Source organism: Salarias fasciatus, chromosome 9 (genome assembly GCF_902148845.1).
Source record: "Salarias fasciatus chromosome 9, fSalaFa1.1, whole genome shotgun sequence".
NCBI lineage: Eukaryota > Metazoa > Chordata > Actinopteri > Blenniiformes > Blenniidae > Salarias > Salarias fasciatus.
Genome location: NC_043753.1, coordinates 5,791,095 through 5,813,486, shown reverse-complemented (window position 1 = coordinate 5,813,486; position 22,392 = coordinate 5,791,095). Strand labels below are relative to the sequence as shown.

Below are 22,392 nucleotides of genomic sequence, written 5' to 3'. Positions count from 1 at the left end.
AGCCATCAATAAATCCACAATGAATAATTACAACCTCTACAAGTGCAAATATGTAAACATTTATAGCTTGAAGTTTCGAGCATGACGTGTTGAGTTCTCCGACGAGAGGGAATAAATAATGGGTGTTTTGTTCTGACAAACAACATGGGAAAAGCTCAAAATACAGAATTTGAAATGCATTTTTATTGGCTTCATTTTAAATTAGTCAACTTTTTTTCCTGTTTTAATTGCCCATTGTCTATTCAATGTATGTCTATTTTGGTTTCTGTGATTTTAATTTGTTTCTTGTCCTTGTGAAGCACTTTGAATCGCCCTGTGTACAAATGGTGCCAAACAAGTCGACCTGTATTGCCCATGTAGCAAAGAAAGAGTGAAGTTAAGTTACGACTCCGTTATGTGGATTCATATTATTTTATTTCCAGTTCTTATAAGTTCACATTTTTTGTGACAGACCCGAAACAATAAATCTCCTGAAACACAGGTCCTGTTTCCAGGGGCATTTTTAGTTCAGTTGAAAACAATCAAACTGAACAGATCTTTATACACAAATGCTAAATAAAGTGACCCAGGATCAGTCCTCGAACACATGGAGCCCAGTTTAAACAGATTATACAGTATCTGTAACATAAGCAAAACGTCTCTTTCCCACTTTGCAGGTTTTGATCTCTGGCTTTGTAGTCAGCAGTCTTCAGCACCAGCTGTTGTATCTTCATCTGTTTCAAACAGCTTCGTGATTCGCTGGCAGCAGCCAATCTGCTCGTCGTCTATCATGGAGCTGTTTGAGCAACCACCTCCCCTCTCAAGAAGTTTTTGTTGTATCAGGGTTTCTATTAAAAGCTCTTTTCTCAACCAGTGTCCAGTTTTTCCCGTTTGTTTTGGTTTGACTTTCCTAATTTCTGCTTCCGGTTCCAGGGAGCACATCATTATGTGACTCAATGTTATTAGCCTAGCCTCGCTAACCGTCCAGCCAAGACGAGAGGGAAACGGCAGGGTGAGTCAGGCTGCGACGCTGCATGCGGCTGCGGCTGCTGCTGTGGCTGCTGCTGCTGCCGCATGGCGCTCCACCATGACGTCAGATTCTGAGTTTTATGCAACTTTGTGGACAAAATAAATAATTCATGGTAATCGCGAATATGAAAAATCATCGCGATTGACGATTATTGTAATAATTGCGACAGCCCTAGACCAGAATGAATCACCTGCTTGTTTCATACGATTTAATGTTGTCAGCTGGTTATATGAGGCATCAAGTCTATTATCAATCAGTGCAGACTACCTCTTACAATCACATCGGAAGTTTAATCCAATCTGAATGAATCAGATACACTTAGGTGTTTATGTTAGAAATCTACACTCAGTTTGACCTCACAGTCTGATCATAAGGAGGACTTTCAGAGTCATGTAAACGGGGCTTTGTCTCAACAGTGTTTAAATCAGTAGTGTTTCCTCTAAACTGGCTATCTTGTCATTTTGGAAGAAAGCTGGACTTCATGAAAGAGAGCTCCCACTGAATTTTTCAGGACTTCATTTGTGAGTTTTCAGGTGGCGCAGCCATGAAGTACGATCACTAAATCCTCTCCCACACGTTTCACAAGAATACGGCTTCTCGCCTGTGTGAGTTCTCATGTGGCGTATCATATGACTCTGCACACGGAAACTTTTCCCACACGTTTCACAAGAATACGGCTTCTCGCCTGTGTGAATTCTCATGTGGCGTATCATACCAGTCTGTAGACGGAAACTTTTCCCACATCTTTCACAAACATACGGCTTCTCGCCTGTGTGAATTCTCACATGGCGTAACATTTGACTCTGATCATTGAAACTTTTCCCACATGTTTTACAAGAATACGGCTTCTCACCTGTGTGACGTCTCATGTGGAGCAACAAATGACTCTGTTGGTTGAAACTTTTCACACATGTTATACAAGAGTAAGGCTTCTCACCTGTGTGAATTCGCATGTGAACCAACAAAACACTCTTTTCACTGAAACATTTTCCACATGTTTCACAAGAATACGGCTTCTCGCCTGTGTGAGTTCTCCTGTGGGCCAACAAATGGACCTTTTGACTGAAACATTTTCCACATGTCTCACAAGAAAACGGCTTCTCCCCTGTGTGAATTATCATGTGTTTCTTCAAATTAGCCTGATGGCTGAAGCCTTTCCCACGTTTCACAAATTAAATTCTTCATGTCATCAGTGAGACTTAAAACCTTCTGACGTAACTGATGATTAGAACAGACAGGTTCACCACGAGTTCTCTCACAAAGAAGCCTTTCAAATCCAACCTGACTCTCTGATGGCTCAGCGTCCAGTACTTCTTCTGCTTCACTCAGGTAACCTTGCTCCTCAATAGAAGGAACCTTAAAAGAATCACTTTCAAACTTCACAATAAGCTGCTCTCCCGACTGTGTGCCGAGTTCCTCCTGCTCCTCAATCTGAGGAGGGTCTAGTTCCTCCTGCTCCTCTTTAAACTGTAGAAGTTCTGGTTCTTCTTCCTCATCTTTGATCTGTGGAGGTTCTGGTTCCTCCTGCTCCTCTTTAAACTGTAGAAGTTCTGGTTCTTCTTCTTCATCTTTGATCTGTGGAGGTTCTGGTTCCTCCTGCTCCTCTTTCAACTGTACAAGTTCTGGTTCTTCTTCTTCATCTTTTATCGGTGGAGATTCTGTTTCTTCCTGCTCTAGACAGTTTGTTTCCTGTTTATGGAGCTGCTCCTCTCTGCAGTCATGGTGCTGCGGGAGCTCTGCAGGGACAAAAAAGTACAAGAAAAAAGATGAGTTACATTACTTCTACAGATTAAGCTTAAAAAAGGGGGAGAGGAGGGGTGCAAAAAGTGAAATTGAAAACTTCCAAATTACAAAAATAGCATATCATCATTACATTTTTGCTTGTTGACCACCTCTAGGGTTGAAAGATCACTTTTCTCAAACCTTTTCTAGGTGCTATATTCACTCAGCTTCTCTCATATTCACACAACATTCTGTCAACTGTTCACCACCCTACCTGAGATGGAGGGATGAGACGTCCTGCCTTTAAATATCCTCAGGAAAAGCCTCTTCAAAAAACATTCATGTTCACTACTTTATTGTTCAGTCCAATGAGGGGAAAAAGTAGCAAGAGTTCCATCAACCACCCCCCCATCTTCAGTGCAACCACAAGCAAGGCAGCTCCAGAGTGACACGGCTTCACACGGGTGAAGAGAGGAGCTGGTGGAGGAGGAAACCGAGTACTGGAGATCAGCTTCAAAGAAATTCTGGCAAACTGTCCGGCGCCTCAGGAGGAGAAAACAGGTCCCCACCAACACTCTTACCAGTGGAGGAGGGGAGCTGCTGACCTCAACTGGAGATATTATCAGATGGCGGAAAGAATACTTCAAGGACCTCCTCAGTCCTGTTGCCATGTCTTCCGAGCAGGAAGGAGAGACTGAGGTCTCAGACGTGGACTCACTCATCACCCAAGCTGAAGGCACCAAGGTGGATGGTAAGCTCCTTGGTGGCCAGGCACTGGGGGTCGACGAGATTCGCCCTGAGTACGTTAAATCTCTGTATATGCAGGGACTGTCTTAGCTGACACGTCTCTGCAACATTGTGTGGCGGCCTAGGACAATGCTCTGGATTGGCAGACCAGGGTGGTGATCGGTTACCCTTTTTAAAAAGGGGGACCAGAGGGTGTGTTCCAACTATAGGGGATCACACGCCTCACGCCTCAGCGTCCAGCTGCACGGCGCCCAGCGCCGCCGCTGGACGGTTCCCCCGACCCAGCGGCCTAGCCTCCAGGCCCGGCTCCGCAGGCAGGCGACCGGACACACACGCCGGCTGCCCCTGGCCATCTGACCCATCTGAAGACGGTAGACGAGCCGACTTTATGCAGCCTCCCTGCGAGTCAGATGCCCGGGCCCCATGACAGTCAGGCTGACTCAAAGAGCTTCTCTGCTGGGGAGAGGAGCTGCAATGGTCCCATCCGAGCTAATTGTGGCTAAGTTAGCGAAAACTGTCAGCTGACCCACCTGAAGATGGTAGATGAGCTGACTTTATGATAACACTGGCGATGGATGAAAAAATATAGCAGAAATGAGCGATTTTGCAGAGATTATGTCCCGCGCTAAAGCGCCATTGCCGTGGCCCCCGCTAAGTGCGGCTAAATCAGTTGGATCTAAATAACTTCTGAAGGACTCCGAGCTGCACGATGTTTGTCTGAGTGAGTATATGAGCATGCACACACCTATAAATAAGGTCCAGGTGTCAAAAAACCGAAGTTGCCCTTTAATAGGCATAATATTTCATGACTGATGTCAGAATATATGCTTGTGTTTCAGGTTTACAACCTGCGAAATCAACAGTGACTATTAGAGAGAGTAAGGGAGTTCATTTCTCAATTTAATAGTGCAGGAATAATGGGGAGCAGGCTATGTGGTGTGGCTGCATGTGTTTCCTGTTCGCAGATGTGAAAAATAAACGTGTTCATCAGTGAGTTATATCCGCCGTGCATTCTTGACAGCCCTTCCAGAGGGCAGTTCGCTAGTTATAGCAGTAGCTAGGCGAAATCTGGACAGGAGGATTGGACTGAGACTCAAACCCTGGATTCAGAAAGACCAGGGAAGGTCCCTTCTTGCCTCCTTGGAGGTCGGGCGAGAACTCTCTGGAGAACCTTCCTCTTTGAAGGCCCGGAGAGAACTCATGCATGTGAGGGGAGGAGGAACCGCGGCGCTGGGCAGTTTCTGTGAGACCTGACCAATCAGAGTTCATCACCTCCTCTCAGAGGTGGGCTTTGAAGCTTGGCTCGAATTTCAAATGCGTTCCCCCACCTTGAGGGTGGGAGGAAGGGCTTACCCCCCCTTGCTGTGCGCGTGCACACACAGCAGTCATGGCAAATGAACAGCTTCCTGGTGACACCCACGATCCCCATCATTTTGTTACCGGTTCTGTTCATAATTTTTATGGACAGAATTTCTCGGTACAGCCAGGGGCTTATTAAAGGGGGAAGGATAAATGGTAAATGGACTAGACTTATATAGCGCTTTTTCATCTGCATTAGCAGAGACCAAAGCGCTTCACACTGCATTATCACATTCACCCATTCATACACACATTCACACACCATTATTGACAGGCGGATCGGTGGAGCGTCTGCACTGATGCGGTCATTGTATCGGTCCTTCGTGGTGAAGAATGAGGTGAACCAAAATGCGAAGCCAGGGTTTCCGCCAGACCTTTCCAGTCCGGGCGCCCCGCCCGCACTAAATTCTGCAGTGACCGGGCAACGGACAGGAAAAAAAAAAAAAAAATTTTTAAAAATGGCGCCGCGTTAGCAATTAGCAGCTGAGCAGCAGCGGTGCGCTTTGCGCCGCTTCGACGCTCCGTGTGAGCAGCGCACTGCTCGGCATCCCGAAAATCGCTGCCCGTGTCAATGCGTAAGTTTAAATGTAGTCCTTTATATCAGAATATTGTGAAATATTAAATATTATTACAGGGAAACTGTTTGAATGGTCACCAATTAAGGTACTACATTTAGGTGTGATCCCGCGGGGATAAAGCGCACATGGCAGCAACTAAAGATGAAATATAACAACTTTGTTTAAACAGGTAAGACCTCGGCATAATCTCATTGAGGGACATCATTTTAAGCATGTTTTACATTGTAAAGTAGCGGCTGATGGACTGTGCAGTTGTTTTATGTCACAAATTTATATCATGTTATGTTAAACAATTATTCCTATTTAATCTAATATTATTATCTATTATTTGAGTATAATATTTTAAAAATGTTATTGATACAAATATTGATTTTGTCTTTCATGTCCTTGTCTTCTTTTGGCCCAGATTGGGAAGGTTCTATCTGCCTGCTGGAGTCCCTTCATGCTACAACCAACCTGAAACTGTCAGGAGGAAATACTCAGAATATTTTTGCCAAATGCTAGTTTGGAAAAATATACGCAAATATACTGAAAGATGTAATTTATCTAGGATGAGGAGGATGACGCGTGTCTGCTGCCTTCACAGAGGATTCAGAAAGTCATATAGAGGTACGTTACTGATTGTTCTCTTCCCATTAAAATTCTGAATACTCCTGTGGAACATAGAGCTTGTACATTTAGCCGACACTGAAATATTCAACATTGTCATCCTTTTTAACAGATTGTGGCTGGTCAGCAGCAGGATGGTCCCTCAACTTCCACATCACAGATCAACACTGTGAGATGATGTTCAGTAAACACCAGAGACTCATTTCATTCAATTCATGTGCAGCTGGATAATTTAATGTCCTCTATGTATTCCCAGTTACCAGTCAAAGAAATGTACAAAATCCACTTACTTAACAAAATAGAGAAATCCCTTAAAGAACAGCAGTATCTGGACCTCCAGATGAAGAAGACGGAATTGGAAATTGAGATACTGGAGCACATGTTGCAGGTGGGTTCATGGTCACATTTCACAAGTGGTTCATCAGGTCCTGTCTCCTCCTTCCTACTCCCAGTGGAGCCTCTGCTGGTTCCCACATCGGGTCCTCTCGTGGAGCCGGCGCATCAAAAGACACTCGATTGGCCAATGCAATATTGTGTAAAACTGCATAGGCCAAAATAAAGTCACACACTTTTCGGGGCTAGACAACAGCATTTCCCCCACTAGGTCTGAGCATCTGAAGCGTCTTTGTGCACCTACAGCCCTCTTACTCTTTGGCAGAGTGGATTAGCAGGGTGATTGAAAGTCCTTTGCAAGGGGATATTTTATTAGATATTTTGTCAGGGCATTATTTTTTCTTTATTCTTTTATTTTTAAATCTGTACTGAGTATGTGGCTGCTTGTGCTTTATGTCATGTTTGAGATGTGCTTTATAATTGTTTTCACGCTCCGCCAGGTTTTGCTGTGCGGCACCGCAAATCCACACGGAGTCAAACTTGTGTACATGATGTCAGACCTATCATGAGATTTCATATTTCTGTACGATCAAGATCATATTGATGAATACCGATCCCGAGTTTCATATGGCCGTGCGCCTGTATGCCGCCGTATGATCGTTTCATAAATGAGGGCCACTGTGTTGAAAGAGGGAAACGTCTAAAAAACGTTGGACGGCTGGCCTTGAGGATTAGGAAACACTGGTCGAGTGACGTCCCGCCCTGGCCAATCAGGGGCTGGCCAGCTGTCGAGGTAATGAAACGGAACGGTAAAGCTAAAAACTGAGGAGTCAAACTGAGACATCCGCATTGGTGTTCATCTCTCAGAGGATCTCACTTGGGGAGGAAACGCCAGGAAGAAGAAGGCCTAAAGGAAGCACTTGTTCCTACAGTCTCTCACAAAATCTGGGCCACGACAAAAGTTCTTGACCAACTACTCGTTCTCCAACTGCATTAGAGATGAGAGGAAACATCTGCTGTGAATCATTAATACCACAATGATATTCATATCAGCTCACTCTTAATTATCAGAGTGACACCATTTTTTTTAATTAAAAAACTTATCTCAGCCTATTCTGATATGACAGCTGATATATTGTGGATCCCTTTTGTTTTCTAAAGTGGAATGTTTTGTTGTTGCTGTGACTGAATGTCTACAAGAGAGGAGGCACTGTGTGCTTGAGCTGGAGTAGAAAGTGGAGAACAAGAGTGAGTGTATTTGGAGTTAGCAGTCTGCTGAATAAAGGTGATTAAATATATTAATAACATAAACGACACAAACCCTTCTGGTGTCCGTAGTGGATAAATTCAGCCATAAAGATAGAGATCCTCCACCAGTCACATTCATGTTTTCATTCACACTATTCCATACCTGTTCTGTGTAACTGGATTTGAGGATTCCAGTTGAGTTCCAGCAGTCTGCGCTGACGATCAATTTCCTCCTCGTACTGGACGATCATTTGTTGAAACACAGTGAGTATTTCTGTGGCAGCAGCAGTTAGTCTCTGGGTGGTCAAGTCTCTCACAGAGTGAAGAGAATTCTCTCTTTCACCATCGGTAACAGACAACTCAACAAGATCCTCTTCTGATTTAATGTGTGGAGCTTCATGTTCCTCCTGCTTCAGACTGGAGATCGTCTTCTGCTCAACAATGTGTTGCTGCTGAGTCTCTGGAGGGAAACAAGAAAAAGTCACTGATGTGATGGATGTGAAGATTTTATAGTGATGGTTGGATGAGACAGGACACGAGGCCGGACCCTCAAACCTCACTTTGTTATCCACAGAGAGGGACATTTTCATTGATTGTCATTATGTGACTTTATCATACAGGCCATTCAGACTGCAAGGCATCCATCATGGCTGAATGCCAGTGACCTTCAATCCTTTATTTCAAACCCCACCTCCATCTCACCCAGGTTCGAGCAACTTATTGGTCAAATCCATGGCGCTGTCCATGGTGCTGAAATAGCCTATCAGCAGATGAGATTAGGGGCGTCAACGACTACACATGTAAATGGTTACACAGATAACAAATCATAACCGTTTAGAAAAATCAATAACCGTGTGTCGTTTCCCTCATCCTTCTCCTCCTCGTTCTTTTTTCTCCAAAATATAATGTTTTTGAGAGCTGTTTTTGTTACCTGAAAGCTTCAGATAATAACATTAAGTGTTCTCTCTAGAGCAGTTATCTGCATACATAATAGAAACATGTGGTGCAATGTTACATTGATGAAAAAAAAAAAAAAAAGAGCAGTCACAGCCAGTGCTGCATTCAAGTTGACTCTGGGACATGATGGCAGCTGACAACAAGCAGAGCACTGTGTGGAAGCTTATCTAACAAACAGCAAATACTGCTGGGTGCAGGCTGTGTCGGGAAAAGCTGGTTTACAACAGCAGCAGGGGATCCAGGAGAGGCCGGCTGTTATCGAAACACCCCAACAAAATGGATGGAGTTTCGCAGCCGGTTGAACACATTCCCCATTGTTTTCAATTATATTTGGACGCAAAAACGAGGAAATCATTTGGCGGTTTGAACGCAGCTTTACACGTCGGTTAGAAGTCCCGGTTGCACGTGTAGAAATAAAACTGTAAACGATGACACCCCAATTTGAGATGCAAGATTCTCAGCAGGACGCGGTTTAGTGATATATTCATGGCACTGTCCATGGTGCTGAAATAGTCTATCGACAGTTTAGGTGTTAGATTAGCAGCAGAATGCTGTTTAATTTCAAATTTTGTTTTTCATTGAACGAAGTCTTTTGTCATTAGAGTTAAAGATTGGTGACACAAACACAAAATTGTGAGCAACATGTATAATCTATGTCCTTTTCTTTTAAATAAAAAATTGAATAGCAAAAAAAGAAAGAAAGTCCAGCAACAGGAAAGTGGCCGAGGATGACACCACACCCGAAGTTTCTCCCGTTAACGATAATAAACAACCAAGGTGGCTGGAGGAGAGGTCAGCAATGCCTGCTGTATTCAAGAGAACTTCAAGAACTATACAGAATGAACTTCTGGTCTGTATGTTGTCCGTTACAAGGGAAAAGATTATTACTGAAGCCCAGAGCAGTGTTTTTATTAATCAATCCACACAGATGCTGGAGCACTAGGGAGCAATGCTCAACGGAAGCAAGACGGAGACCGACGGAGTCTCCCCCACCAGAGGCTGAATGCATCGACCGCGCAGTCCACGGAAAAAAAGGACTTGCTCCTGTCCTCCATCGCTCGTCTGTCTCAGGGCACCCGGATGGAACCCATGCATGCACGTGGAGAACATGCAAACTCCACACAGAAACATCCTGGGATTTGACCCCAGGACGTTCTTGCTGTGAGGCAAGAGCACGAAACACTGCGCCCGTTTCAGCGTCAGAATCACTCCTGTTGTTTCAATTTGAACTAGAACTGCAGCCTTATTTCTGTTTGCAGCTTCAAAAGAAATATATCGATCCTCCACCAGCCACATTCACGTGTTCATTCACACTTTTTCATACCTGCTTTGTTGGAGCTGCTTTGAGGTTTCAAGCTGGTTTCCAAAAGTCTGCGTTGTCGATCAATCTCCTCCTCGAACTGGACGATAGTTTGTTCAAACACGGTGAATATTTCTCCAGCAGCAGCAGTTAGTCGCTCGCTGATAAACTCTCTCAAAGCCTGAACTGAAGTCATTGTTGCTGCAGGAGATGAAATATTAAACTCCATTAAACTCTGAAGAGCGTGCATCAGGCGCTTGCTGATGACGTAATATATGACTCTCAAGAACTGGCCGTCCCACGTGACCGGCCCAGGAAGCGTGGTTCATTATTCATCAGTTATTTTCTAAAATTCTTCTTTTTTTAAGAAGAAATCTTTTTTTAATACAGCAACATTGCCCCACATTGACAATGATGGGAATCCTTGAACATATAATAATTTTACCCACATATTTAATGTGGTATGTTCCGAAAGTAATTTTAAGAAAGTCATTAAAACTGCTCCTTGGACAACAATTCAGCTGGTGAGAAGAGCTTTAACTTATTATTCATGTATAATCAGGGAACCATCTCGAATAATTCAAGGATGTCAGTTTCTGGAAAAGAAATGTAACAATATTCTGAAGGACAAATCTTACTAAACAATGCTCTTATCTCCATTAAAAAGAAAATATTTTAAGGAACATGCCTCAAATTGATTCATATCTCCCGTCTCCCCCAAAGCAAAAGAAATTCGTTTTAAGATCTTAAATTCAATTTGAATTAATTAATACACAATAAATTAAATCTTGGCATAAACATGAGGCTTCCTGCAAGTCAGACATTGAAACAAAATGGGAAATAATGTGCATTGGATATCATCAGGGTCATAATAGTAACATGTGGAAGGAGTTTGATTGGAATATGAAAACAAGGTTGTTTAACACTCCTCAGGTGGGTTTTAAATTTATAGATAACTCAGCATGGTGACAATAACATGGATGAATCAGTGGCGACAAAGTGAGGGAGGTGCATGGAATGGAGGCTTTAACAGCCCGATTACAATGAAAGGATGATGTTTTTGTGATGGCTACCTATAACAAGTTACCTCTCTTACTGCGGGGAACTGTACACGGTGTTATGTCAGCCATTCTTTTTTTTGTCAAACTGTCATACTTATTATGTGACATTGTAAAGGAAGGTTATGTTATGTATGTTTGTCTTTTTTATGTTTGATAAAAGCTGAAGAAGTGAAATGAAGCTGGGATTGGCTTCAGCCCCCCGCGACCCCAAAAAAGGACAAGCGGCTCAGAAAATGAATGAATGAATGTTTAATAAAAATAATACTTCAAAAAAGCTGGGCTGACTGATGACATCTCCCACAGTCGTCCATGACTTCATCTATCTGTGAGTTTTCAGGTGGTGTGACAATGTACTACGATGAGAGAATCTTCTCCCACAGGTTTCACAAGAATACGGCTTCTCACCTGTGTGAGTTCTCATGTGGACCAACAAATGACTCTGTTGACTGAAACTTCTCCCACATGCTTCACAAGAATATGGTTTCTCACACGTGTGAATTCTTATATGGCGCAACAAACTAATGTGTTGGGTGAAACTTTTGCCACATGTTTCACAAGAATGTGGCTTCTCGCCTGTGTGAATTCTCATGTGGATCAACAAATGACCCTGTTTACTAAAACTTTTCCCGCATGTCTCACAAGAATGCGGCTTCTCGCCTGTGTGAGTTCTCGTGTGGACCAAAAAATGAATTTTTTGGCTGAAACATTTCCCACATATTTCACATGAATACGGCTTCTCACCTGTGTGAATTCTCATGTGGCGCAACAAATTCCGATGATTGCTAAAACTTTTGCCACATGTTTCACAAATTATCTTGCTGTTATCCGTAACCTTTCCAACCTTATGACATATTTTAGGTTCTTTACAGAGAGGTTCATCACATGTTTCCTCACAAGGAAGTTTTTCACATTCAGCCTGCTTCTCTGACTCAGGAAACTTTTCCACACTGTCACGATGAAACATGCTGATATTTTCCAGCTCTGCATTTCTACTTGATTCTGTGTCAAAACGTTCTTTCACATGGTGCTCTCCCTTCTGGCTGGTACCAGGTTCCTCAATCTGTGGAGTTTCTGGTTCCTCCTGCTCCTCTTTAAACTGTAGAAGTTCTGGTTCGTCTGGTTCCTCTTTAATCTCTGGAGGTTCTTCTGGTTCCTGTTTGAACTGTGGAGGTTCTGGTGCTTCCTGCTCCAGACAGTAGCTTGTTTCCTGTTCGAAGAGCTGCTCTTCTCTACAGTCATGGTGCCGTGGGAGCTCTGCAAGGACAAAAAAGCCAAAGATAAATTATTACATTACTTCTACAGTTCCAGCATTTTAAAAAAATGGGAGGGGACCTCCAGGTGCCTTGAAATTATTACAAATGGACACTTGTGTTTAAATGGCTGGAGAGCGCTGCAGTGTGTGGGTGCTACAGTTAGCCACCATATCCCAATAATATCACCAGAAGAACATCCCAGGGACTACTACAATCACAAAGGATGGCATTCAGTTTTTCAACAAGCAGCTGCAGATGGGAAAGTATTTTTGAGACGTGTGTGTTGGATTTCCAGGCAGTATGCATGCTGCCAGAGTACTGAAGCAGTCATATTTTTGGGATATTTTCAGTGATGGACACTGTAACTTAGTCCAAAACAAAAGGGCCATCTCTTGCTGTGACATTAGACATTATTGGTGACCCAGTGTACCTCATGCTGGACTGGCTCATGAAACCAGACTGACCCCAGACCAGCACATGTGCAACGACAGGCTGAGCAGTGCACAATCTGTGGTAGAAACACCTTCTGGGAGAGTGAAAGGACGGTGGAGTTGCCTCCTTTAAAGAAATGACTGCGCTAACATGCTGCACACCTGACAATATTTATGAGGAACATGGAAACAATCAGCCTGATTATCATGAATAATGTATTCATGGCAATGTGCAATGTGGATTGGGTGGCAGCCGACGGCAGGGTGCCCGGCGACCCGATCCTCAGACACAGAGACTAGCTCTAGGGACATGGAATGTCACCTCGTTGGGGGGGAAGGAGCCCGAGCTTGTAAGAGAGGTTGAGAGATACCGGCTAGATATAGTCGGGCTCACCTCCACACATAGCCTGGGCTCTGGAATCCAACCTCTCGAGAAGGGCTGGACTCTCCACTTCTCTGGCGTTGCCCGCGGTGAGAGGCGGCGGGCTGGTGTGGGTTTGCTTATAGCCCCGCAGCTCAGCCGCCATGTGTTGGAGTTCACCCCAGTGAACGAGAGGGTCGTATCCTTGCGCCTTCGGGTCGGGGATAGGTGCCTCACTGTTGTTTCGGCTTATGGGCCAAACAGCAGTGCAGAGTACCCGGCCTTCTTGGAGTCCCTGGGAGGGGTGCTAGACAGTGCTCCGACTGGGGACTCCATTGTTCTACTGGGGGACTTCAACGCCCACGTGGGCAGCGACAGTGAGACCTGGAAGGGGGTGATTGGATCGCATGGCCTCTCTGATCTGAACCCGAGTGGTGTTCTGTTATTGGACTTCTGTGCTAGTCACAGTTTGTCCATAACGAACACCATGTTCGAGCACAGGGGTGTCCATAAGTGCACTTGGCACCAGGACACCCTAGGGCGGAGGTCGATGATCGACTTTGTTATCGTGTCATCTGACCTTCGGCCGCGTGTTTTGGACACTCGGGCGAAGAGAGGAGCAGAGCTGTCGACCGATCACCACCTGGTGGTGAGTTGGATTCGCTGGCGGAGGAGAAAACCGGACAGACTTGGCAGACCCAAACGTGTTGTGAGGGTCTGTTGGGAACGTCTGGTGGAACCCTCTGTCAGCATGGTTTTCAACTCCCACCTCCGGGAGAGCTTCTCTCATGTCCCGAGGGAGGTTGGAGACATTGAGTCCGAGTGGACCATGTTCTCCACCTCCATTGTCGAAGCAGCTGCCCGGAGCTGTGGTCGTAAGGTCTCTGGTGCCTGTCGTGGTGGCAACCCCCGAACCCGGTGGTGGACACCAGAGGTGAGGGCTGCCGTCAAGCTGAAGAAGGAGTCCTATCGAGCCTTGCTGGCTCATGGGACTCCCGAAGCAGCTGACGGGTACCGGCAGGCCAAGCGAACTGCAGCCCGAGCGGTTGTGGAGGCAAAAACTCGGGTCTGGGAGGAGTTCGGGGAGGCCATGGAGGAGGACTATCGGTCAGCCTCGAAGAAATTCTGGCAAACCGTCCGGCGCCTCAGGAGGGGAAAGCAGGTCTCCGCCAACACTGTTTACAGTGGAGGTGGGGAGTTGCTGACCTCAACTGGGGATATCACAGGACGGTGGAAGGAATACTTCGAGGACCTCCTCAATCCCGTCGCCACGTCTTCCGTGGAGGAAGCAGAGGCTGAGGTCTCAGAGGTGGACTCGTCCATCACCCAAGCTGAAGTCACCGAGGTGGTTGGTAAGCTTCTCGGTGGCAAGGCACCGGGGGTGGATGAGATTCGCCCTGAGTACCTCAAGTCTCTGGATGTGCAGGGACTGTCTTGGTTGACACGTCTCTGCAACATCGCGTGGCAGTCGGGGACAGTGCCTCTGGATTGGCAGACCGGGGTGGTGGTCCCCCTGTTTAAAAAGGGGGACCGGAGGGTGTGCTCCAACTATAGGGGGATCACACTCCTCAGCCTCCCCGGGAAAGTCTATTCCAGGGTACTGGAGAGGAGGATCCGACCGATAGTCGAACCTCGGATTCAGGAGGAACAATGCGGTTTTCGTCCTGGTCGTGGAACAGTGGACCAGCTCTATACCCTCCATAGGGTGCTCGAGGGTTCATGGGAGTTTGCCCAACCAGTCCACATGTGTTTTGTGGACTTGGAGAAGGCATTCGACCGTGTCCCTCGTGGTGTCTTGTGGGGGGTGCTCCGGGAATACGGAGTCCGGGGCCCCCTGTTAAGGGCCGTCCGTTCTTTGTATGACCGGAGTAGGAGTCTGGTCCGCATTGCCGGCAGTAAGTCGGACCTGTTCCCGGTGCATGTTGGACTCCGGCAGGGCTGCCCTTTGTCACCGGTTCTGTTCATCATTTTTATGGACAGAATTTCTAGGTGCAGCCAGGGGCCGGAGGGGGTCCGGTTCGGGGACCACAGGATTTCATCTCTGCTTTTTGCAGATGATGTTGTCCTGTTGGCTTCATCGAACCAGGACCTACAGCATGCACTGGGGCGGTTCGCAGCCGAGTGTGAAGCGACAGGAATGAGGATCAGCACCTCCAAATCCGAGGCCATGGTCCTCGACCGGAACAAGGTGGCTTGCCCTCTCCAGGTAGGTAGAGAGACCCTAGCCCAGGTGGAGGAGTTTAAGTATCTTGGGGTCTTGTTCACGAGTGGGGGACGGATGGAGCGTGAGATTGACAGGCGGATCGGTGCAGCGGCTGCCGTGATGCAGTCGTTGTATCGGTCCGTCGTGGTGAAGAAGGAGCTGAGCCGAAAGGCGAAGCTCTCGATTTACCGGTCAATCTACGTTCCCACCCTCACCTATGGTCATGAGCTTTGGGTCATGACCGAAAGGACAAGATCCCGGATACAAGCGGCCGAAATGAGCTTCCTCCGTAGGGTGGCTGGGCGCTCCCTTAGAGATAGGGTGAGGAGCTCAGTCACCAGGGAGGAGCTCAGAGTAGAGCCGCTTCTCCTCCACATCGAGAGGGGCCAGCTGAGGTGGCTCGGGCATCTGTTCAGGATGCCTCCTGGACGCCTCCCTGGGGAGGTTTTCCGGGCGTGTCCCACCGGGAGGAGACCCCGGGGAAGACCCAGGACACGCTGGAGAGACTATGTCTCTCGGCTGGCCTGGGAACGCCTTGGGATCCTCCCGGAAGAGCTGGAGGAAGTGTCTGGGGACAGGGAAGTCTGGGCATCCCTGCTGAGACTGCTGCCCCCGCGACCCGGCCCCGGATAAGCGGCTGAAGATGGATGGATGGATGGATGGATGTATTCATGGCACTGTCCATGGTGCTGAAATAGAAAGAATTGTGCTGTATTGTAATCCACACTCTCTAATTTGCACTTCTGTCTCTGTTTCCCATTCGTAACACTACAAATTGACCATCTGTGTTATTATAGGCTGTCACTGCAGTGTCTAAAGTTGGATTTACTTTTTTTGACATAATATCTAGCCATTCATGAAAAAAAAGTCTTTTTTTATCTATGATTTTCTTTAATATTTTGATGGTCCTAAGTGTGACATTTTTACATTTTTTTAAGCTAAAACCATTCATTCAGAACCTTTTTGGCATCGGCCAAATACAGCTCTGATCCAGATCAGATCTGAAATGTGAACTGTTAACAAGTTTTCTTGTCAAATTGTTTTTATGCCTTTAGTTTTGTTTTTCAAATCATCATTTGTGTGAACATCCACAAAAATCAATAAAAATATTGGAAAAATATCAACTAAAACAAGAGATTCCAATGGACAAACTGAAAACTTTCATTCATATTTAAAAAAAATTGCGTCCACTCATTCTATTGATGACTTTTGGGGATGAATTTTTTCTTGGGGGTATATTCACTCAACATTTTGTTAACTGTTCACCACGCTACCTGAGATGGAGGAAAAATGAGACGTCCTGTTTTTAAATGTTCCCTGGAAATGCTTTTTTTTAAAAAAACAAACAAACAAAAAAACATCATAGTCTACAACAACACAAATACGTCTAGTGTCTGAGGTGGATAAACCAATCTCAGCCATAAAGATGCAGATCCTCCACCAGCCACATTCATGTGTTCATTCACACTTTTCTATACCTGTTCTGTGTAATTTGATTTGACGACTCCAGCCGATTTCCAGCAGTGTGTTCAGATGATCAATCTCCTCCTCGTACTGGACGATGGTTTGTTCAAACAGGGTGAATATTTCCACAGCAGCAGCAGTCAGTCTCTGGGTGGTCGAGTCTCTCACAGAGTCGAGGGAATTCTCTCTTTCACCATCAGTGACAGTCACTTCAACCACACCGTCCTCCTCTTTAATGTGTGGAGCTTCACGTTCCTCCTGCTCCAGGCTGGAGATCGTCTTCTGCTCACCAATGTGTTGCTGTGGACTCTCTGGTGGGAAACAAGACAAAGTCACTGAGGTGAAGATTTTGCAGAGATGGGTGGATGAGACAGGGCAGGCCACAATTAAAATAGAAACATTTAAAAACTGAAAAGTCTGCTCATTTCAAGAAAACTGACAGTCGCTGTGCGGTTGAAAGAATAAATGAGAAAACTGTCTGGATGCAACATGAGCTTCTCTGAGCTCTGAAACGTTGGTGGGAAGCTTCTGGTTTGTTGTGGCTCAGACATATTTTTTTCCCAGCAACACTTGAACGCATCATTATTCTGACAGATTGACCATGATGTCTGTTTTAAATGTGTACAGTGAAAGATGCTGTCATGGTAAAAAGCCAACAATCTTAGTCTAGGTTAAATGATGTCTCTGAATCGCCATCTTCCCCAGTGTTTCTCAGAAGAGTCCACAGTGAAGAGACAGAAGTGAGCAACAACTCAGCAGATGGCCAGTGCCCCAAGTAAATATAGGGTATTATCAGACAGACAAATAAATCTGAGCCCGTTCCAGACGTTTGACTGAAATCTTTCCTCCAGATATCAGTGTGTATATCGAGTAGATTAAGAGTGAGCGAGCAGATCTTGAATGCTTCTCGTCTCAACATCAGAATATCATCAGCAAGCAGCACATCACCAACTACAAGAGGCCGCCCCCCTTAGAGCCCCTGCCTACACTAGTCCTCTGGTGTAGTCACAACCACCTGGAGCTGAACCCACTCAAGACTGTGGAGATGACAGTGGATTTTAGGAGACTTCCTGCGACAGCTCAGGGAGTTCTACCTGCTGCAGGAGCCACTGACAACTTTCTACACTGCCATCCTCGAGTCTGTTCTGTGCAGCGCCATCACTGCCTGGTTTGGATCAACCACCAAAGAGGACAGGCACAGGCTGCACAGGAACAATCAGGTCTGCAGAGAGAATAATGGGAGCCAACCTGCCCTCCATACAAGACCTGTAGCTGTCCAGAGTCAGGAAGCACACAGGAAACATCCGTGACCCCTCACCTGCCTGTTGGCAGCACTGTGTATATTGCTTTCTCCTGTTCTTTTCTTTAAAATGCTCATACAATTGTAAATATTGGGACTTCTCTTTTCAGAGTGTTTATATTTATTTATATTACCTTTCTCAAATACAATTTCCAGTACTTCTCTCACTTCTATCCTGTTTGTTCTCTTCACATAAAGAGTGAAAAGAAAGCTGAAGTCAAATCCCCTGCTGGTGATGCACAAGCTTGCAAGATTCTAACAGCTGGGGAGCGTTTGCATGTAGTCACGTGACTGTCAGGCTGCATTTGATTGGTCACGCGGAGTCAATCGACTCTTCCTTTTCCGGAAGTCTCTCCACCAGAGGCATGACATATTGACATATTCCAGTAAAAAGGTTAAAAAACGGTAACGAGCGGCATGAAACCCAGTGGAACGGATTACTTTGTCAAGGAATAGATGCATTTTCACACTCCTTATTATTCCAGTATGAATTTCTCCTCAACAACACATAAATCAGTATTATTAGTGAAAAAAAGAAGAGAAAGTCACTTCATTTAATCACTTCCTCCGTTTTGCAAACAGCACAAACACCATCTCCTCTGTTTCTGATACAGATGCTGTTTAATGAAGGTTTCTGCTTTAAAATTACTCCAGTTTTTTTCACTTTGAACACTAAGCGCAGCCTCATTTCTGTCTGCAGCTTCAAAATGTATCGATCCTCCACCAGACACATTCACGTCTTCATTCACACTTTCACATACCTGTTGTGTTGAAGCTGGTTTCCAAAAGTCTGCGTTGTCGATCAATCTCCTCCTCGAACTGGACGATAGTTTGTTCAAACACGGTGAATATTTCTCCAGCAGCAGCAGTCAGTCGCTCGCTGATAAACTCTCTCAAAGCCTGAACTGAAGTCATTGTTGCTGCAGGAGGTGAAATCTTTCCTCTGAGAGACACAACAACACAGCAGAGAGCTGCTGCTTCTTCTCTCCATGTGTTGGAGGCTCACAAACAATGTTCAGCTTCATACTGACTCCTACTGGACACAGGGGGAACTGCAGGTGTTCAGCTGCACCTGAAAAAGCTGGAGGCTGTGGTCTGATGAAAGATGATGTTTTGTAGATAGCTAGAAAAGCGAGGTCGTTTTTGCTAGATAACAAACACACATCTACTTATATACAGTTATTTCATGATGGTGGTACTGAATCGAATTTCTGTAATTAAAGTCATTTGTGAAAATCAAATAAAAAATTATGGGGTTATTATTGTAATGGGGATATCATTGAGAATTCTTATTACATGTACACTTTATAATGCAGAGTGGCAGGATTTTTACACAGTTGAAAACCTAATTACAGACAGACAACTTTTGAAGATTCTGGTTCACATGAACAAATTCTTTTACACATTTGACAACTCTCATTTTGGACAGACAGATTGAGATACAGACAGATAATGCTAAATACGAAATGACAAATAGTTTTACTAAAATAATACCCACACAAAAAAAACCCGACTTTTTAATAAGGCTATAACTAACAAAATGTGGAAAAAGTGAAAATAAATTTAATGCTTTCCGGCATGACTGGAGAACTCCTGCATTACAGGTGCAGTAGAAAACCTGCAGTTCCCCCCGGGTCCAGTAGGAGTCAGTATGAGGCTGAACATTGTTTGTGAGCCTCCAACACATGGAGAGAAGAAGCAGCAGCTCTCTGCTGTGTCGTTGTGTCTCTCAGAGGAAACATTTCATCTCCTGCAGCAACAATGACTTCAGTTCAGGCTTTGAGAGAGTTTATCAGCGAGCGACTAACTGCTGCTGCTGGAGAAATATTCACCGTGTTTGAACAAACTATCGTCCAGTTCGAGGAGGAGATTGATCGACAACGCAGACTTTTGGAAACCAGCTTGAAACCGCAAAGCAGCTTCAACAGAGCAGGTATGAAACAGTGTGAATGAACACGTGAATGTGGGGAAACAACTACTCTTACTCTGTTACACTGGGCTTCATGCCGCTCGTGATCGTTACTTTTGAATGGAATATATCGGAAATAATCTCAGCGTTTCCTCTGGCGGAGAGATTTCGAAAAGGAAGAGTCAGCTGACTCCGTGTGGCCAATCAGCCAAAAGCTGGGCAGTCACGTGATACAAACTCTGCACCCACTCATAAATTACTCCAAAACTCTAATCTCACGGAATGACGAATTCGGAATTAAGAGTTATGATGCACATAAATGAAAAACTATCTATAGTCATACAGCTCACCATGGATCCCTTGAGCAATGCATATCAGGACATTCACTCCCACACAGTCTGGATAGCAAAATGAACATAGTTCGAAGCTGCACACTCACACGCACATACTGATTATTCATATAGTGAATGCATTTCACCTGACATGAACTCCAATACAAACGGGAAGTCAAAAAGTTTCTCTTTTTTGAATTTGGGGCTTTGAGTTCACCCAACTAGGAATCTGGGATGAACAGCATGCTGCAAAAAGAGGATGTGGTCATAAAGATTTCAGTCAAACATTTGGAATTGGCTCAGATTCATTTGTCTCTGTGACAATAGACTCTATTTCCATGAAGCATTGTCCATCTGCTGAGCTGTTTCCCTCCTTCATCGCTCTTTTGAGAAGCATTGTGGAAGATGGAGATTCAGGGACATAATTCGACCCAAACTAAGATTGTTGGCTTTTTGTCATGACAGCAGCTTTCACTGTACACATGTATAACAGACATTATGGTCAACCTGTCAGGATAATGATGCTTTCAAGTGTTGCTGGGAAAAACTGCTTTGTGAACCACATCAGACTGTAAACGTACTACTAATATTTCAGAGCTCTGAGAAGCTCATGTTGCAGCCAGAGAGTTTTCTCATTGATTCTTTAAACCCCACAGCTGCAGTCAGGTTTCTTGAAATGAGCAGACTTTTTAGCTTCTGAATGTTAGTATTGTAAATGTAGCCTGTCCTGTCTCATCCACCCGTCACTGTCAAATCTTCACATCAGTGTCTTTGTCTCGTTTCCCTCCAGAGAGTCCACAGCAACACATTGGTGAGCAGAAGACGATCTCCAGCCTGGAGCAGGAGGAACGTGAAGCTCCACACGTTAAAGAGGAGGACGGTGTGGTTGAAGTGACTGTCACTGATGGTGAAAGAGAGAATTCCCTCGACTCTGTGAGAGACTCGACCACCCAGAGACTGACTGCTGCTGCTGTGGAAATATTCACCCTGTTTGAACAAACCATCGTCCAGTACGAGGAGGAGATTGATCGTCTGAACAGACTGCTGGAAATCGGCTGGAATCCTCAAATCAAAGTTCACAGAACAGGTAATTGTTTAGCAGCTGAAGGTGCTCAATAAAGTCAATATTTCACAAGTTTTGTGTGGAAATCTCAGTAACTCATGTGGTGAAACTGTGACCTCTTAGAAAAAATGTGGACCCCACACAAATATGTAAACGTTTGCTGGTCATGCATTCAATTCTGCAATCGCATGATGAGAATTATTCTGGAGGGATTGAAGAAGCAAAAATATATGCTGTTTTTGATCTTGGAAAGTTTTTGGTTTTACCACTTGAGCCCCTCTTTAGTTTTAAAGCTCAAACTGGTGAAATCCTATAACTCATTTTTTGTACTTTTTTGCCCCTGCAGAGCTCCCACAGCACCATGAAGGTCGAGAGGAGCAGATCTTTAAACAGGAAACAAACTCCTGTTTAGACCAGGAACAACCACAACCTCCACAGATCAAACAAGAGCAAGAAGAACCAGGACTTGTACAGTTTAAAGAGGAGCAGGAGGAACTCGGGTCCAGCCAGAAGGGAGAGCAGCTGATTGTGACGTTTGAAAGTGATTCTTTTAAGGTTCCTTCTGTTAAGGAGCAAAGTTCCCTCAGTGAACCAGAAGAAGTACCGGACACTGAACAGTTCCTCTCTCAGGATTCTGAAGTCCACCATGTGAGAGAACATTTTGACTCAGAATCAACTAGAAATGCAGAGCTGAAAAAAATCACCGTGTTTCCTAGTGACAGTATTGAAAGGTTTCCTGTGTCAGAGAAGCAGGCTGAATATGAAAAACTTCTTTCTGAGGAAACATCTGGTGAATCTGCCTGTAAAAAACCTAAATTATGTGAAAAGGTTGGAATGGTCACTGATAAGAAGTTAAGTTGTGAAACATGTGGCAAAAGTTTCAGTCATCAGAGTCATCTGAAGAGACACACAAGAACTCACACAGGTGAGAAGCCGTATTCTTGTGAAACATGTGGGAAAAGTTTCAGTATGAACTGTAATCTGTTGGTCCACATGAGAACTCACACAGGTGAGAAGGCGTATTCCTGTGAAACTTGTGGGAAACGTTTCAGTCTGCACAGTAATTTGTTGCGCCACATGAGAACTCACACGGGTGAGAAGCCGTATTCTTGTGAAACGTGTGGAAAGCGTTTCCGTCAGCACGGCAGTTTTA

At 45.0% G+C, this 22,392-nt stretch overlaps 2 protein-coding genes across 3 annotated transcripts; both read right to left on the bottom strand.

Moving 5' to 3' along the window:
- Nucleotides 1–501: 501 nt before the first annotated feature.
- Nucleotides 502–2,461, bottom strand: LOC115393967 (gastrula zinc finger protein XlCGF57.1-like). The gene has a single exon (XM_030099090.1). It carries the CDS (start codon nucleotides 2,128–2,130, stop codon nucleotides 1,525–1,527), a length of 606 nt encoding a protein of 201 aa, XP_029954950.1. The 5' UTR covers nucleotides 2,131–2,461; the 3' UTR covers nucleotides 502–1,524.
- Nucleotides 2,462–11,164: 8,703 nt separating this feature from the next.
- Nucleotides 11,165–18,851, bottom strand: LOC115393935 (zinc finger protein 570-like). 2 transcript variants are annotated; one of them, XM_030099045.1, is made up of 3 exons: nucleotides 18,697–18,851; nucleotides 16,650–16,946; nucleotides 11,165–12,177 (listed from the first exon to the last, which is right to left on the bottom strand). In XM_030099045.1, exons 1-3 carry the CDS (start codon nucleotides 18,848–18,850, stop codon nucleotides 11,243–11,245), a joined length of 1,386 nt encoding a protein of 461 aa, XP_029954905.1. In that variant the 5' UTR covers nucleotide 18,851; the 3' UTR covers nucleotides 11,165–11,242. The 2 variants fall into 2 exon arrangements, with proteins under 2 accessions (XP_029954905.1, XP_029954906.1); XM_030099046.1 differs by lacking the exon at nucleotides 11,165–12,177 and adding an exon at nucleotides 15,797–15,860.
- Nucleotides 18,852–22,392: the final 3,541 nt, after the last annotated feature.